Source organism: Sinocyclocheilus anshuiensis, unplaced genomic scaffold (genome assembly GCF_001515605.1).
Source record: "Sinocyclocheilus anshuiensis isolate Anshui unplaced genomic scaffold, SAMN03320099.WGS_v1.1 scaffold78, whole genome shotgun sequence".
In the NCBI taxonomy this organism is placed as follows: domain Eukaryota; kingdom Metazoa; phylum Chordata; class Actinopteri; order Cypriniformes; family Cyprinidae; genus Sinocyclocheilus; species Sinocyclocheilus anshuiensis.
In genome coordinates, this window is record NW_015544250.1 from 2,769,454 (window position 1) to 2,787,741 (window position 18,288).

The window sequence follows — 18,288 nt, forward strand, 5'->3', positions numbered from 1 at the left end:
CCCTCACAACCCTAGTTGCTACAAATTACTCCCCCTACCCCTAATAAACCACATATACCTCCGCCACACACAGGCAATCAGTACTACATGACCTGGAAAAAAAAAAACAATGAAATAAATAGCTCTGCCAGTGTCAGTGACAATGGCTTTCAATAAGTGAACAGCTGGGGAGTGGACGGAGCCATACCAGGGTTCAAGTCAAGCAAACAGCTGAACACAATGCCAGGAGCAACAGAGGTGCCTGCGTCTCGGCCTTGCCTCATCCATCTTCACCCCTCTCCCCTCCCCTGTCGGCCCGCTGGTGGTGGTATGGCCCAGCCATCTAAGAAAAGACACCATTTCCTGTCAATCTGCACTACTGGTCAGGCTCTCCATAAACACATACTGCCCTTCCTTCCAGATACACTCACAATCTCTCACTCTGTGGAGTTCTGCTTTTCATTTTCCCAAACCCCCTTTGCTTTTTCACACTCACAAAGAAACAAAGAGTCCTTCTCCGAGCACGTCGGGGCATGCGCTGAGAATGGTATTCATTAGGCTGTTTATTGATCTTGTGGCTCTTGACTTTGTTATGGTTCTCATTTATTTTCTTTAGGCGACCCTCATAGACGGAGACAGGAAGAAAGAGTGAGAGAGAGAGAGAAGGAGAATATGAGTGGGGGGGGGAGAGAGAGAGAGAGAGAGAGTAGGGCACTTTAATGGCCCTTTTGTTTGAGCAGACTGTAAAGTACATCAATTGTAACACTGAGGTTCTTCATGTAATTGTTGTGTCATAAAGGCCGAGGGTGACAAAAGAACAAACAAAAGAACAGATCAAAAAGTACAATGGTAGAAGGAGGAAGCTGTGAATTCTAATAAAATCGAACTATTTTTAAGATGGGTCAAAATTTTGAGTAAAATATCTAAAAATAAATAAATAAATAAAATAAAAGATCTGTTTACATGAGATTCATAAATGCATAAGATATTAAGCCTTCAAAAATAAGTTTAAAAAAACATAAATCTAACTAAATGTCTTGAGGTTTATGCTTTAAAACATTTCTTTTCTAAAAAAAAAAATATTATTATTACAAATATTATGCTGCTTCAAATAAATGCTAGAACAGCATTTATTTGAAATAAAAATCTTTTGTAACATTATAAATGTCTTTACCGTCACTTTTGATCAAATGCAATGCATCCTTGCTGCATAAAAGTATTCTTTTTTTTTTTTTTTCAAAAAAGGTACTGTATCTATTCAATATCAACATTTATTTATTTTATTACAAAAACGTATAGTCTAAATCTAAAATATAATGTTTAATGGTTTAAATACTGAATATTATATGAACATTAACAAATAGCTTAAGATGTAATCTGAAAATATATATTATTAAACGCTTCTCAAGTGAACTAATCCTGTTTTAAGGATGTTTACATATTTTATACATAAAAAATATTTATGAACAATTTTGTTTTGCTTTGATGAGTAAACTATACTAGTTTCAAATCTTCATTTTTTAAAGGATGTTAAAGCTTACAGTGTTTGACCTTAATTATACAAAAACAATGAGTTTGAGCATTGTATGTAGATGTATATAAAATTATCCCTATGACCACAGACTTTTTTTTTTCAATTAAATACTTTTCTTTAACTCTCGGTCAGCTCTGTTCTCAACTTTTTCCACAGCTACACTTCTTATTCTTGAAATACGATATTGTGGTACTGCTAATATGGTTGGCTCCCGTGTGATAAATTGATTGTTTTTTTTCCTTCATGGATAAAAGTGCCTGCATATTGTCATTCGAAGACAGAAACAGCTCTAACTCTGCAATTTCTTCTCTCCCGCTGAAAATCTTTTGTTTCGTGTAGTCTGAGGGTGGAAAAAAAAAAGTTGACTTGGACATTTAATCCAACTTCATAGTGCTGACCCAAGTTCCTCCCCCTCCCTCCCTACCTTCCCCAGCCAAGGAGGTTGAACTCCAGAAGAAATCCCCACTGGGCCACTAACTTTCCCCCAACATATCCTGCTCTCCCTCCCTCTCTTTCTCTCTCTCTGGAGCTCAAGCTATTCTCCATCACTCTCCACCACCTCTGCTTCACTCCCTCGTTTTCCTTCTGTTTTCAAACTTATACTCGTTCAACCCTGCTACAGTTTTTAAACAACCCAGAGGAACATCTTTAAAGACAGTTTTGTTTTCGCTCTGTCTTAAACGCCTGTCTCTCTCTCTCTCTCTCTCTCTCTCTCTCTCGCTCGCTCGCTCTCTCACTGTTCCCTCCTTCCTGTCATGTGACAAAACTCCGATGACAAACAGACCCAGAACTGCTGGAAATCCATCTCACTTAGCTGGCTCCCTGTCATCGCTGCTTTCCAGGCCAGACGAGCCGCACCAGATGAGCCGATGTCAGGCATCCAGTCACTGAGCCTCAGAATAAGGTTTAACTGCCGCATGACTCACTGATGTGGACCTCAGATAGCAGACACAATGCATTAGAGATATTAGGCAGGACTGCTTTGCCTGTGTGTGGCCTCAAAGGAATGAAAAATCACAAAGGAGATCTCTTTAATATCTCAACTGTTTCTCCTAGACAGCAAAGAGTTTAAATGGATGGCAAATGACGACTATTTTTTCCAAGCCGCCTGCTTCTCAGTTTTTTATCCTGAGGAAAAAACCTTTCAAAACTTTTGAATCTGTTTGTATTTCTAAAAGTAGGACATCTGGAACGGGGATAGCTCATCCAAAAATAAAAATTCTCTCATCATTTACTACTCACCCTGATGTCATTCCAAACCTGTATGGACTTTTGAGAAAATATTTTGAAACAGTCATTTTCTGTCCATACAATGAAAATAAATGATGTCCAGTGTTTTCTGGATGCTAATGACTCTCAAGTCGAGCCAAGTTAGATTTATTTATATAGCACTTTATATAATACAGATTGCTTCAAAGCAGCTTCTCAGTATTAAACAAGAAAATAACAGTATGTTGCACATTTCTTAAATTATGCAATGAATACAATTTCAGCTTTAAATAGCTCTAAAAAGACAATAGTGTCATTTTTCAGCTCAATTTAGTTCACTGACAGACTGAATGTTGCAACGGTCATTAGTTAAGAAGCGAACACACTGTAAAAAAATGACTTTTCAAAGTTGCAAATAAAACAAAGATTACTGGAGTATGTTTCGCAAGAAAATACTATTTAAGTCTTCAAGATTTCACATTTGATTTGTTGTGTTATTTGCTATTTCTTTGTAATTATTTGTGAAATTTGCTAGCAATTTCTGAGTGAAAATTGTTTCACCACTTAATTTTTTTTTCAGTGCACAACTATAAAGCAGCTCAATTTAGTTTGTGTTTTATTCTCATCCTAATAGTGTCAGTGCAGTCTTCTCAATCATATTTTAAACCAATATTAAAATTTAAAGTATCACAGAGGAAATCAAAACAAACCGGTTTGGAACAACATGAGAGTAAGTACAGTGGGTACGGAAAGTATTCAGACCCCCTTCAATTTTTGACTCTTTGTTATATTGCAGCCATTTGCTAAAATCAAATTTAAGGGGGTCTGAATACTTTCCGTACCCACTGTAAATGACGACAGAATATTCATTTTTGGATGAACTACCCTTTAAATGAAACTCCATTATGTCTCCTGAGCTATGAAAGAGCAACCTCTGAGCAAGAAAATTTTCCCTGGGGCCTGAAATGTTTATAGGAAGGATTGATTGAGCATGCATTGTTTATTCTGCTAGTTTTTAGATCTGTGCAGCATGTTATACAGCTCAGGAAGTTTGTGCAGAGTGTAAGCAACAGAGAGTCATGTGTTTCTGTGTGCATGGATGTGTCCAGACAGATTGCCAGTGATGACAGAGACACAGAACACCACTTCATTTCAGCTCCGTCTGCACACACACGCCTCAAATTACTACAACTAGTCCTTGTAGCTCCCTCAGGGAACACGGAGAGGTTGACACATACAAAAAACAATTCAAACACACATTTTGAGTCATGAAACACACACCTTTGGCACACACTAAACACTTTACAACGCTTGATCTCAACAGCATATCCTATACAAAAGTATGCATGTTTAAACACATTGACACATTCCAGAATTCCTGGCATATGAGGCTCACATGAGCAACTAGCTTCTAACACCAGTTCAGCAATTAGGTAAAATTAGCGAAGCTACTAACATAACTACATTGTCAGTAATGTGAGAACAGCTCCAAAATTAGTCAGAAATAAATAAATCAAATAGGGCTGGGCAAGTTAACACGTTATTATCGCGTTAACGCATTTATTATTTAACGCCAACAATTATTTTATCGTGCATTAACACAGTTTTTATTATTATTATTTTGAAAGTTCGTTGCTCACTGGCTCTGAATACACATACAGACAAACCATGGGTCACAGGAGGGGTGGGATGTTGATCGGTACTGGTTTGGGATGGGCATCATCACACGTCTCAACCAATGAGAGCATTTGGGGTGGGCCTAACACCGTGTCTACACCAGACACAAGTGGCGCGGTGCAGCGCAACAAAATATAGAACCCATTATAATCAGTGATGCTGTCTACACTGGATGCGGCACGGCGCGACACAACAAATCCCCGACAGTAGACTGCTGCCTCATTCTATCTATGACGTACTGATACAAAATTCTAATAATTTGCAAGGGTCGCTTTGTCGCGTGATGCGTCCAGTCATTGTAGACAGCCTTTGGGGCCGTTCACATATCGCGTCTTTTGCGCACTCAAGTTTGTTACTTCAAATGTAGACGCGCGGTAAGTGCGCGCAAATAGAGAGCGACGTGGTCGCGACGCACTCGTTTCTTTCAGGCGCGTCCGCACCGCAGCGAGATAAAAACATCTCAACTTTTTAGAATGCTACAAGCGCACCGCAGGTCATGTGACAAGAACCAACCAATCACCTTCACCCTTTCTATAACAACATTGAAAGCTCAGCAAAGATGGAGGAACAGCTGATCATAGCTGTACAGGGATAGTCTTTTTTAAATACATTTTGTGTAAATTTAGTAGCAAAGCTACTGCAAGCGATTTTCAGTGCTGGAAATCCATTTATCCTTTGCTGAAACTTCCGTATCGTCATGGAGAGTGCAGGTCATGGTTGCTTATCAATGGCAGACGCAACGGGAGCGCAAGCTACCGAGCACTTTGGAAAGAAGAAAAAAGCAGCGCGGCTAGCGTTTTCCCATGCGTTTTTAGGCGCGACATGTGAATGGCCCCTTTAGCGGTTGCGGCGCAGCGTGACAACTGTCGCATCCGGTGTATAGGATCACAACGAATGACGGCACGTATGATTTGTCGTGTCGCGCCGCACCGCATCCAGTGTAAACAGTATCACTGATTATAATTTTGTATAGTATTTTGTTGCATCGCGTCACGCCGCTCGCGTCCAGTGTAGACACGGTGTCAAGACGCACCATCACAAGAATACACGCGTTATATGAAAAGGAGATTTTAATTTGATTACATTAATGTTTAAGTTGAGATTTACAAGAAATATTTTAACTGCTACTATGTAAAGGGAATACTGCTGTAAAAAAGCAACTTATTTGTTTAAAGTGTTTGCGAACCAAATGTTATTGCACTTTTGTTCATACAGCAGTACTTTTAAAATAAAAGTGCGCAATACAGTACTTTTGAATTCATTATTAATTTTTGTGCATAACAATGTGATTAATCGCAATTAATTGCAGAAAAATCATGTGATTAATTGCAATTAAAAAATGTAATCATTGCCCAGCACTAAAATAAAATAATCAAAAATAATAATCAAATAAAACAACAATAGTTCAATATTTGATTTGAAAATGAATGAAAATTAAAATAAATACTAGTTTCAAAATTTGTAAAATGAAATGTGTAATTTTATAAAATGTATGAAATGTAATAAATAAATAAATAAAAATAGTTACATTTTATCAAATAAATAAAATAAAATAAATAATAGTTCCTAAATTTGTAAAATAAATTTTTTATTTTAATAATAAAATAATAATAATAATAATAATAATAATAATAATAAAGAAATAAAATTAAATAGTTCCAAATTTTCTTTAAAAATGAATTCAAACAAATAATGTTTTTAAAATATATAAAATATTTTTTATTTAAAAAATATTTGTAAAAACATTATAAATAAATAAATAATATTAAAAGTCTCCATGCAGCATTTTAAATACTTAAAGTTAATAAAAGTTTAATTTGATTATATTTAAACATTATTTAATAACACTTATTTTTACTAATTTCATTTTTAAAGTAATATTTTTAAATTGTGTGACTGAAATGTAACTACTTTAAAATCATTAGCCGCTTGAGACTTAAATCAGTTCCAAAACTCCCATCTCAACGCCTTCACTCGGACACTCATCATGGTGTCCACCTCGAGCAATATTGCACACATGTTTGGCTCTGAGGAGACATGTAATCTTATCCTGACTTGTACACACAATACATCTCCCCGAGATTCTGGAAGTGTCACTTGAAGACTTGACCAGAGGGCAAAACAGAGCTAGAGGACAGGCTGTTCCAATCCTCACTCGGCCTCCTCGTGTTTTGCACCATACAAAAAAGAAACAGTAAAACTTTTCACGAACTTATCAAACTTGGCCATCTCTCAAACAAGCCTTCGCTCTATCTCTGTGCCTGTTTCTCTCTCCCACCTCCCATTTCATCCTCTCTCTCGGCATGCCAGTATTCCTGCTTCTTTAGTATTCTCATGACTTTTGACATGAGGTATTCAAAACTGGAAACCACATGTTTTGTAGTTAAGATTGACTAGCAAAAAGTTACCCACTGCTCTCTTTAACTTTGAGGCCATGCCCCTTTTGGCAATTTCTCTCCCTACTTCCACTAGAAAGCCCCTCCCATTCCCAGTCGCCATGGCAGAATCCTCATACTGCACGTGCCCAGTCCTGCCTGTTGCAAGCAGTGAAGCTCCGCCCCCCTCTCGACGCGCAGAATCCTCATACTGCACGTGCCCAGTCTTGCCTGTTGCAAACAGTGAAGCTCCGCCCCCTCTCAACGCTCTTTATCTTCATCTGTCATCATGCTAACATGCCAGTGCACTCTTTACCTTTCAATGCTCGCTCACACTCTCTACCTCATCCTGACAAACCGTCTCTCACCTCCGCTTTAGTCTGTCTGCCTAGAACGGTGGGATCAAGGAAGGAAATTCACACAGGAGTGGAGGAGTAGAGAAGGGGCAGAGGGGAGGAAAGTAATCCACCGGATTTTAGGGATAAAGTCAGTCGAGCTGAGATTCCATTTGTGAACAATTTGTAAAATTCCCAAACTGAGCTCTTAATGACCTGGCAGAGTGAGGCCACTCTTGACTCTGTCTCCCACTCGGACTGCAGTTACGCCAACTCTCCCAAAAACAGACTAGTGTGGGAGTTGGTTGTGGCCAAAGTATTAACAAAGACTTTATGGGTTCCCTTTTATATAAAGGGCCTAGCATTGCATATGTAATGACAGCAATACAGACAGCATACTAGAGAATAAAAAGCAGAACAATCCTCTATCAATGAAGGACAGCAAAGTAAACAGTGTCTGTAAACATGAAATGAAAATTGACTCTATTTACTTCCTTAATGCATGTTCCGGTCTAAGTGTGAACAATGTGTCAGTGCAAATAATTATATGTATACGAGGTAAAAAATGATTTTTCAAAGTTGTTGAGTACGTTTTCATTTCTTTTTTTCTACTTCAAAATTTCATGTTTATTTCAATTTATTTGCACATTTTTTTGAATATATATATAAAATAATAAGACTTCTTTTCAGAAAATCATTCTTTAATATAAGTGTATTTTGTCTTACTGTACTGGCAGATTTTAAGGTATAAACAAGGTAAAAACAACAGAAAAATCTGCCAGATCAGTGAGTCAAATGACAGTTATATTCAAAATAAAATGTGAAAAAAAGTCTTTTTATATTTTTAGATATTTTAACTGGAAAACAAGACAAAAAACTCAATAATATTATATTTACAGTTAATAATAACCAAGAAAGACTAGATTTGAAAAATAATTGTTACCATTGAGATGCTCTTGTGGGTGACCTTGACCTTTTCAAACATTTCTGTCAGGACCACTATTGTCAAAGATGATTGACAATTAGCATACAGTTTGGATTGGCGGTATGGTGCCGTTCTGGGCAAGAACTCCCTGCGCATCCATGCAGCCTAGCATGGATGAGAGCAGGGAGAGCAGCAATAACCCCCCCAGGGTAAACAGAACAGAACCAACATAAATGTATTGCAGATATCGTTAAAGTTCAATAATGTTATGTACACATTTTAGAATTAGTCTGATTCAAAGGAGAATCAGAAGGCTGAATCCTGACTGACAGAGGAGGAGTTCGGGATGGAGGAGGGTAATTAGCTATTGAGCAATGCGAAAACTGCTGATACTACTGCGGGACCTTATATATGAATGCTTAGATAGGTGTCATATTCCCATAGGTTGATGGGGATCAGCTGAGAGTCAGCTAATGCGAGCTTGACTAACGTGACCTGCCAGAACTAACGCTACGCTTGATGAGTGTCAGTCGTGTTGGGAGTAATCCTACACAATCAACTGCAAATTTGTATTCACTTCTGGCTCCATTCTGGTGCAAAGCGCCCATCTGTTCATGATCCAATCAATTCCCACTGGATAAAATCAAGTCCTGGCCTAGATTTTGTCCACTTTGAATATTTTGTTTCAATCAGAAAATACGCCATATTAAGAAAGTATAATGTGTTCTCGAATACCATTTGATGTTGATCATTGGCCAACTTCATCTGCTTCCAGCCAAACTTTAACTTTGACTTTAAAAGTCAAACCATCAAACAACAAAAACAACATATTGGAAAATGCACAATAAGAAAATTAAGATCAACTGATTCATCCACCAGAACGTCTCAAACTCTGACTGTTTACAGTAGAAGTAAGTACTGCTGGTGATGAGTGATGGAACAGAGGAACCTGGCAGGAAAGCGGAGGTGGAGATGAAAGATGGTGGAATCTCGGAGGAAATGGAGAAGTGTTCAGACACATGCATTGCTCGCATTTCAATTTGATCCCTCTTGCACACAAACTCATGCCAGCTGTGAAGGAAAGCCAACACTTTGACGGGAAAATGTTTCTGTAAATAATAAGATACAATGTAGTGCTTGTGCCTTGGCCTTTTATTGCCACAGACCCATTATTTTCCTCTTTTATAAACACTTTCCCTTTCAACGATCCTGTATTTCATGTGTGATGACTTAGGGCTGCACGATTATGATAAAAATCATAATTAATTATTTCCCATGACATTATAATCACAATTATTAATTTTTTAATTGATATTAATTTACTGACAATTACATAATTAATATATAATTTGATGAAAATGACATTTAATTTTGTTTGTTTGTTTTTAGTAAAAAATAAAAAGATTAATTTTCTTTTTAAAAGAAGTACTTTTTTCAATCTTTTGCTGTTTTATACTAAATCAAGGTCCTCTTAGCAGAGCCGTTCAAAACGGCTGAACAGAAATTACACAGAAAACCATAAATGTAATAATGCTAGAAAATTCTCCCATTATAATAAATAAAGCTACTAAAATAAACCTAATATTTACACTGTATCTACACCTTGTTTTATTGCAGTGTATATGGCTGCCCTATCTACATTGCAAGCAAGTTACACAACATTCAATGCTTCTCACTTTGGTACTAAAACAAAAAGAAGTACAACATAAAACACTAATTTGTAGATCAGACTGCAAAAAAATTGTTAAGACTAGGGATGCACCGGGCCCGATACTGAGCTCCTGTACTCGTACTCGTTAAAATGCCCCGATACCAAACGCCGATACCACACAGCATGTGATAAGCGCCATATTCAGACAAAGAAACGAAAACTTGAAATCGCATCATATGACCCCTTTAAAAGTCTCTGCTTTCACACAGTCAAAATGTCTGTTTAAAAATGCACAAACTCGGCAAAATCAAGGCACAAATAAATAAATTTAAAAAACTTGAAATGCTGTAATCATCACTTTACTAACTACTGCAGTCTAAATAATAATCAAAATTATTTATTTGATTTACTGTGCAGCCCTAAAATCAGTCCTTATCATATAATGTTCCAATTTCACATCTCCCAGAGCTTTTAAATCTGTCTGCCATATGCAAATACATCACCAGATATGGTCTCAAATTATATAACCATGCACAAAAGCACTATAAGACTGCAGTAAGTAGGCTGCACATATTTATGCGTTTACTGTGTGAAAGTGTGTGACTGTACTGATTCATTCCTGTGGGGGCAGCGAACAACAAAATGTTTGCCTTTCTCTCGATGACAAGCTGGAACAAGCACGCTGTTCTTTTTTATACAATACAAATGCCTTCACACAACAGCTTGGCCCCAGTCACAACAATAAAAACCCGAGCTCGCAAGCCAAAAGGGAACTAATATCATTGATATATGTGGCGAGAGCGCAAGAGAGACAGCTGGACCGTGCACGGCCCTAGCAGGACTATTAGATTAGAGCCACACGGTCTCCGTCTGATTAAAGGAAATGACCAAGCAGTTTTTCAAAACATCCCTCTTGGCGGCTTGGCCCGAGGCCTCCTCCCCTGATTGGTAAAAGGTTTCAGGAGCGTTTGAGGGCTCAGTTGAGATGCTATCACACGGTAAGTGCTGGTAATGGGCTTCCAACTGTTTGTTTGAAGAGCTCCGATAATGACAGGGATCAACTGATAACGGCTTCTGCACGCCGTCACGTAAGACTCTCACACAGTGACCGGTGGCCCCACGTGCACAGCTGCTTTACATACTCAGTGTCAAAGCAACAGCGGAGCTCCGCAGATGGACGTCAACTTGTGACATGCCTGTCTAAAAAGAATGTCAAACGGCATTCCCAAAAGCAAATTAGGGCCTCTGTGGTCTCGACTCTCATCCAATTCCTGGCATTGCTTAGGGCCCGATGTGCTTTTGGATATGCAAATAACAAGAGCGAGGCAGAAATTGTTTCCAGTTTAAAAAATGAGCTAAATTTGACTTTTAAAGGGGTCATATGATGCGATTTCATGTTTTCCTTTCTGTTTGGAGTGTTACAAGCTCTTGGTGCATAAAGAAGATCTTTACATTTGCAAAGACTAAAGTCTCAAATCCACATGAATAACCATTTGCAACTCATTTTACCGATTTCAGTATGAAACAGTAAAAAAAAAGGCCTCGGACTTGATTGGACCATGAAAAGTGGATGTTATACACTACCATTCAAAAGTTTGGGGTCTTACGCTCACTAAGATTGCATTTATGTGATCAAAAATACAGTAAAAATAATAATAATGTGAAATATTATTACAATTTAAAATAATTGCTTTCTATTTGAATATATTTTAAAATGTAATTTATTGCTGTGATGCAAAGCTTAATTTTCAGCATCATTACTCCAGTCTTCAGTGTCACATGATCCTTCAGAAATCATTCTAATGTGCTGATTTGCTGCTCAAGAAACATTTCTTATTATTATCGATGTTGAAAACAGTTAATATTTTTGTGGAAACCATGAAGCAGTTTTTTTCAGGATTCTTCGATGAATAGAAAGGTCAAAAGAACAGTTCAAAACGAACAGCATTTATTAGAAACAGAAATGTCTTTACTGTCACTTTTGATTAATTTTATATGTCCTTGTTGAAAAAAAAAAAAGTTTTCAAAATATTTGAAAAAAGAAAGAAAGAAAAAAATCTTACTGACTCCAAATCTTGAAACAGTGTTCTAAATCAGAATAGAGCCAGACTGAACGTGAATTTGCTAAAACAATGTCTAAACACCTATTTGGCTATTTGCTAACTTTTTCCAATAGGTCGTGCGGAAAGAAAAATAGTTATGTTTTATAATTTAGACTAAAAAATTGGAAGTAAAACAAAAATGTAAATAAGGTTCATTCGAATTTTACGCTGACTTCAAAATGTTGTTAAAACTAAAGCCACAGCTGACAATGCTAATCAACATCTGCCTCGTCAAGCTCCTCCGATCATTTCCCAGATTCTCACACATTCATGTGACTTATTACAACATGTTTTCCACAAAGGCAATTTCGTATTCAGGCAGTCTGTATATGCAAGGTGAAATATGTTTCTCATTTTCATGACCAGGAGACAGAGAAGACTTGTTTATTGTGTATCCGTCAGTGTGTTTTCACAGCAGGGTGTGTTCTTGGATTCCACCGCACCAGGACGTCATCCCCAGGTGCTTCCATCACCCCTCCCTCACTCTCTCTTTCTGCCTCTCTCTGTAAATACCTATTGGATTAGGTGGGCAGCTGTAGGGGGGTGGGTACTGATTGACATCTAAAAAGCTGGAGTGTTGTTCAGACTTGCAGAGGAGTAAAAGAGGCACAGCAGGAGACGGCGAGTAGTGTATATCTGTGCGTGCGTGTGTGTGTGTTTTGAGGAGGGGGAACGCATAGTCTTCTGCTTTGTTGTTGCCATCCAAACCCATCACAGATTCTCCCCTCAGGACTTGAGATGAGATTTCAGATGTCTGTGGCTTGTGTTTTCCCCTAAGCTACTGTCTAAACAAGAAAAATTCTTGCATTCTTAAACACATTCTGGATCTAAAGAGCCAGTGAATGTACTACACCTTAGCTAAAAAAAAACAAAAAAAAAAACAGAGAATATCTCTTGTTGAAAAACTGTGACAGCTGGTTTGAGAAACCCACTATTTTTCTGGAATGCTATAAAGTGTAAAAACTTGATGTATTGAACCGACAAAAAGTATTTTTGCAGAATAAAATGTCTGTTAAATGGCTCTTCCTTTCTCTCAGCCATCTGTTGTTTCTCTATCCTCTCTCACACACTTTCCTTCTGCTGTCAGATGTAAAACAGCACCCCCTGTGACTATAGAGCTAAAATGCTGAACATTTTCTCTCTGGGGTCAAACACCTGTAGGAAATGTCCCTTTTTCCAGGAAACAACTCTAGCTAGCTACGAAAAACTTGAAAGACCCAAGAACATTACAGTAAAATAACCACCTCTCTTTTAATTAATTAGACCGTTTTCTTTCTCTTCTTCTCCTCCTTCCTTCACATGTTTCTGAAATACCATACTGCTCACACTATGTATTCTTTACACACTGCATGCCTGGCCTACTACTTTATCTAAAATGTGCAGCATCCAACAATGCATACTGCACGTATCCCACAATCCCACAAATCTAGTTTGATTGAACTGAATGTAATATTAAAGGGGTCATATGATGTTGCTAAAAAGAACATTATTTGGTGTAATGAAATGTGTTTACGTGGTTTAAGGATCAAAAAACTAATTTTTTTCCACATACTATACATTATTGTTTCTCCTCTATGCCCCGCCTTTCTGAAACACGTCGATTTTTATAAAGCTCATCGGTCTGAAAAGCGAGGTGTGCTCTGATTGGCCAGCTATCCAGTGCGTTGTGACTGGCCGAATACCTCAAATGTGTGACGGAAATGTTACACCATACTGTGATGCTGTGTCCCGGCCGGAGCGATGAGACAAAAACATTAAAACCCATTATAAACGAGGCATTTGTTGCATCCAGTGGGGACATAATTACGGATTATAATGACTTATACTGTCTTTTCACGCGTTGCATTGCATCGCGCCGCGTAAACATAAAACCATGTCTACATTTGTGATCGGAGAAATGACAAACAACAAGCGCTACTCTACACTGCTCAAAACTCGCGTTTGAATCGTCAGTGGCAAATTCTTTAAATATAGAAAACGTACTTACAGACAGTTAATCAGAACAACCGGCATTGTAGTCTACTCTTCCAGGATCAGGAAACAGTCCTCCATAAAATGCGCTGCACACATCTGACGAAACACAGCGCCTTCACGACATGGTGGCAGCGGCAACAACAATACTACAGCGAGAATAAAAGTTACGCCTTCTTTCTTTGCCTGAACATTTGGGCGGCGTTATGCAACTCTTTCCACATCGTGACGTAGATATGTGGAGGCGTGTTAGAATGAGCCGTTTTAGGTAGGCGTGGCTGACTCTTAACTTTTATAAAGAATATCTCTTTGGATTTGAGACTTTAGTCTTTGCAACTTTACAGATCTTCTTTATGCACCAAGAGCTTGTAACACTCCAAAGAGAAAGGAAGAATTGAAATCGCATCATATGACCCCTTTAACCATAAATCTGATCACAGGTAATGTAGTACACTATTTTAAATGTTGCATTTTATTGATGCAAAATGCATTCTGTTTTACATACATAATTTTAAAAAAAAGCACTATGTAAAAATGTATATTTTTATGATGGAAGTTAAGGTAAAATGCATAAAATGCATTTGAAAAGTAGCAAAATTTAATGATAAAGGAATAATTAAAAGCCATCTAAGATCTTCATAAAACAAAATAATAATAATAATAATAATAAATTCAAGACATAAATAGTAACCCCTCGTATTGCCTAAAGAAACACCTCAAAACAAAATATTTTTTAAGAACCTAAAGGCAAACAGTATTCAGCAACTTTCCGTCCTATCAGCAATAAACTAATGCAGAACAGGTTCAATACTCACACAATGCTGCCATCTCTTTGGGAAGGTCCGCCCCAAAACGTCCAAACAGGCTACTATTGGTCAGCAGGTCGAAGGGGGAGTGGCTCCGCATGGAATTGAAGGCAAAGGGGTAGACAGCAGGTGGGAAGCCAGTCATGTGACCCACCTGCCGTTCCCGGTTGGTTGCCATGGCGACGGCTGGTTGCCAAAGGCTGATCGGGCCTGTTGTGCGCTTCAGTGGCCTGTGTGACAATGTTGGCAAACTTCTCAGGTCTGTGTCACGGCTCGGCTTTCACTCATACAACAGGACGTACCTTCAGGAGGAAACATATATGATCAGTTAAGCATTTGTATTTACAAAGAATTATAAACAGTAGTAAAACAGTTCAGTGAGTCAAAGATCCACATAAACAGGACAAACTGCACATTTACTCACTCTCAACTTAAGCCACTCAAAACCCGAATTACTATCTTTCTTCATTATTCACTCAAAATGTTCCACTCAAGTGAATTTGAGAGCACTTGTGATTGAATCACTGACTCGGTGGGTTAATGAACCAGACCAATTCAAGAATGAATCATTCAGTCTGGTTTTGTGAATCAGGTCAGCCAATTAATTGAAAAGAACAACTCAGAAGAATGATTTGTTCACTTAGTTCCCTCATTAATTCATCAAGGATATGAAGCAGATGTCAAGGCCTTTAGAGAATATATTCTCTGTCTGTTCCTCACTCAAAGCTATCATACGGCTTCAGAAGATCTGAAGTATAGCGCACAAATCATACTTTTCTGGTGCTTTCGTATCCTTTTTTAAGCTTGAAAGCTCCAGTTCCATTCATTCAAATTGCATGGAAAATGCTAGTACATTATAAAATGAAATGAAGGTAGTGGAACGACATGAGCATGAATAAATGATAACAGAATGTTAAGTTCCGGGTGAACTAATCTTTTAAGAACTCCTAACGTAGCACAAACAGCAATCCGAGAGTTTCTCACATCAGTTTAATAACAACCCAGCAGCCAGTGCATTAGAGAGGAGGGTGGAGTCTGAGGGAAAACGATGGGGTGATATGTAAAAACGGAGGGAGGAAAATAAAGAGAGCAAAAAAAAGAAACGAATGGGAGGGAGGAAAATAAAAAAGTGGTTAGGAAAAAGTTAGGTTGAGGCAGGAGAAGAGAAACAGAGGGAGGGAGAAAGAGAGCGCTCTTTTCTGCTCCGTTTTGAAAGGTGTCCAGACGTCTGTGGTGTTTCCAGGCTATTCCATATGATTTAAATCACCCAAACTCCACAAGAAAGAGCTTCTCTGTTTGGCCTGCCAGTCTCTCAGCCCTGCACGACTACAGTCGGCCTGTAAAGAAACCTCACAAAGAAACCTCACTAAATTCTGATTGATGCTTAAAACAAGAAAGCATGATATCTTGATATATTATGCAGTTATGCTTCTCAAAAACATTTTGTCTTGTTTTAAGGATGTTTCGATATTTGCACTGGAAAACAAAAGTGATTTTTTTGGCAGCGAATGCAAATCCTTAACGTCTCTCTTATGCACACTTTTCAATAAGACAAAACCTATCTTCATCACTGCACTAGTGAATGCTGGGTTGTCCATTTCCATTTTTTGTTCCTTCTCCCTTGAGTGATTTTTATGAGTGGGTGGTGCTGGCGGCTTGTTGTTTAAATGTGGTTTTTGAAAAATGAGCTGAGCCAAATAATTCAGCGCTTTTTGGAAGTGCTGTGGTTTGTCAATCAGGGCAAAAAGCAAGGGAAAAATCATGCTCATGAATTCGACATAAACATTGACCAAGCTGAGAGAAATACAGAAAAAAAGGAGACCGATTCAGTGACAGAGTCCGGGCACTGGGGGGCACTACGGGGGCGGCACTCTGGCCAGGAAAGAAGCCTGGGCTTTCCAAAACACACATTCATACAGTCTCTTTCTCACTGTCGCATAAAAACACTTGCACCTGAACACATAGTCTTTGAGAGAAATACTGAGCTCCCTTTCCATAACAGATGCACACAGCTCTACTGTAATCCACATAATGAAACCCTAAGGGTAAACACTCTTGGGCACTTAAAATACTTTTTCGAACTACATTTTATTTGTTTCATTTTATTTTTTGTTTCATTTATTTTACAAATTGTGCAAATGACACCACTACTGAGGGATTTTTTTCATTAAATTCTTAGATTAAAGTAGTTTAACTACATTTTTATCATAGATTTTTAAATCATTTAACCTACATAAAATGCATTCAAAAGCAGCGAAATAAGTGATGCAGACATGATTAAAACGTTTCTAAGACCTTCATAAAGCAAAAAGTTGAAATCCAAAAAATAATAATAGTGCTGAGAGAAACAAAGTAGAACTGAATCTTCTATAAGAATGTATTGCAAAAACATTGATTAATACATGCTAAAACAAATATTTTCTCCCTCAATGTGCCATTTTCTTTCATGGCTCCATATACACATCTGCCAAACACACACACACACACACACACACACACACACACACACACACACACACACACACACAACAACTGGTCCTCTCTGGTTCTGTTTCTTTCAGCAGAGCCAGTTAATTACAGCCTACTGCTGCAGGCAGCTTCAAACCACCACTAATTTAGAGTTCCATTACAGTAAACTCTTCCACATGTGCATCCAAGCTAGGGTGGCCACGTCTAAGGAAGGAGCTCTGCAGATAGGCACACGCCCATAGCCAGCCACAACAAGGCCTTGCCATCTCCCCCCTCCCACTCTTTTTTTCTCCAGGTCTGGTTTTCATCAGAAACTGTGTGCCCTCGAACCCATCCCTGGCCATATCGCCTCCCTTCCCCAAACCCCCTCCCGCTGCAGCTCCGTCCATGACCCCTCAGAACTGTTCCATATGTAACAGATATCATTTAGAGCTCACCATTCAAAACCACACATTGCTGAAGTCAACGTGTTTACCCTGGAGACTGAGGCAGCATAGGAGAAATTCTTCGCAATTGAAGCGGAGTGGAGCTGCTCGCTCTCAGGCCAAATGTGCTATTTGCTGAACTGAAAGCGTTACTGTGAACTAAAATGATAGCATAATTATGTTTTCCACACATATCAGTCAAGGTTGGGAAATATTTGTTATATATCCACGGGGAATGTTACTAGACTTCTATTCCAATATTCCAATTGAAATGCTTAGTTTCTACTGTCATATGCAAGTCATGAAATATAATCAGATATCATTATATGCTAAAACAGTCAATTAAGATATAAGATAAGATGAAGATAAAGATTCGATAAATCTTAAAAATATTTAACATTTTCTCAGATTAATTCTCAGATTAGGTAAAATTATTTTTATCTTTTAAGTAATTTTTTTATAATTTTTATAATATTTATATATATTTTAATGTATTTATTTTTTTAATTTACTTATTTTAAATGTATTTTAAATATTTTTATTTATTACATTTTTTTAATGTACATATTTATTTTTAATGTAATTAATAATTTATTTAAATCCTTATTTATTTATTTATTTCCAGATAAGACAAGTCAAGTATTGTATATTTTCTCAAATTAAGCAAAGATTATAATTTAAATTAATGAATATACATTTAAATATATTTACTTATGCATTTATTTTAATTTTTATTAATTTTTAAAACGTTTTTAATGTATTTTTTAAATGTATTTATTTGTTTAAATGTATATTTTATTTACGTATTTATTTATTTACTTTTAATTGCC

The 18,288-nt window shown here is 37.5% G+C and overlaps 1 protein-coding gene across 3 annotated transcripts in view; it reads right to left on the reverse strand.

The window, feature by feature from the left end:
* The window catches only part of LOC107697942 (retinoic acid receptor gamma-A), a 56,118-nt gene that overhangs the window by 29,800 nt on the left and 8,030 nt on the right, over window positions 1–18,288 (reverse strand). For all 3 annotated transcript variants that reach the window (XM_016498825.1, XM_016498823.1, XM_016498824.1), the window contains exon 2: window positions 14,574–14,866. In XM_016498825.1, coding sequence (XP_016354311.1) covers window positions 14,574–14,742 — 169 coding nt within the window. In that variant the 5' untranslated portion in view covers window positions 14,743–14,866. The remainder of the gene's footprint in view (window positions 1–14,573; window positions 14,867–18,288) is intronic.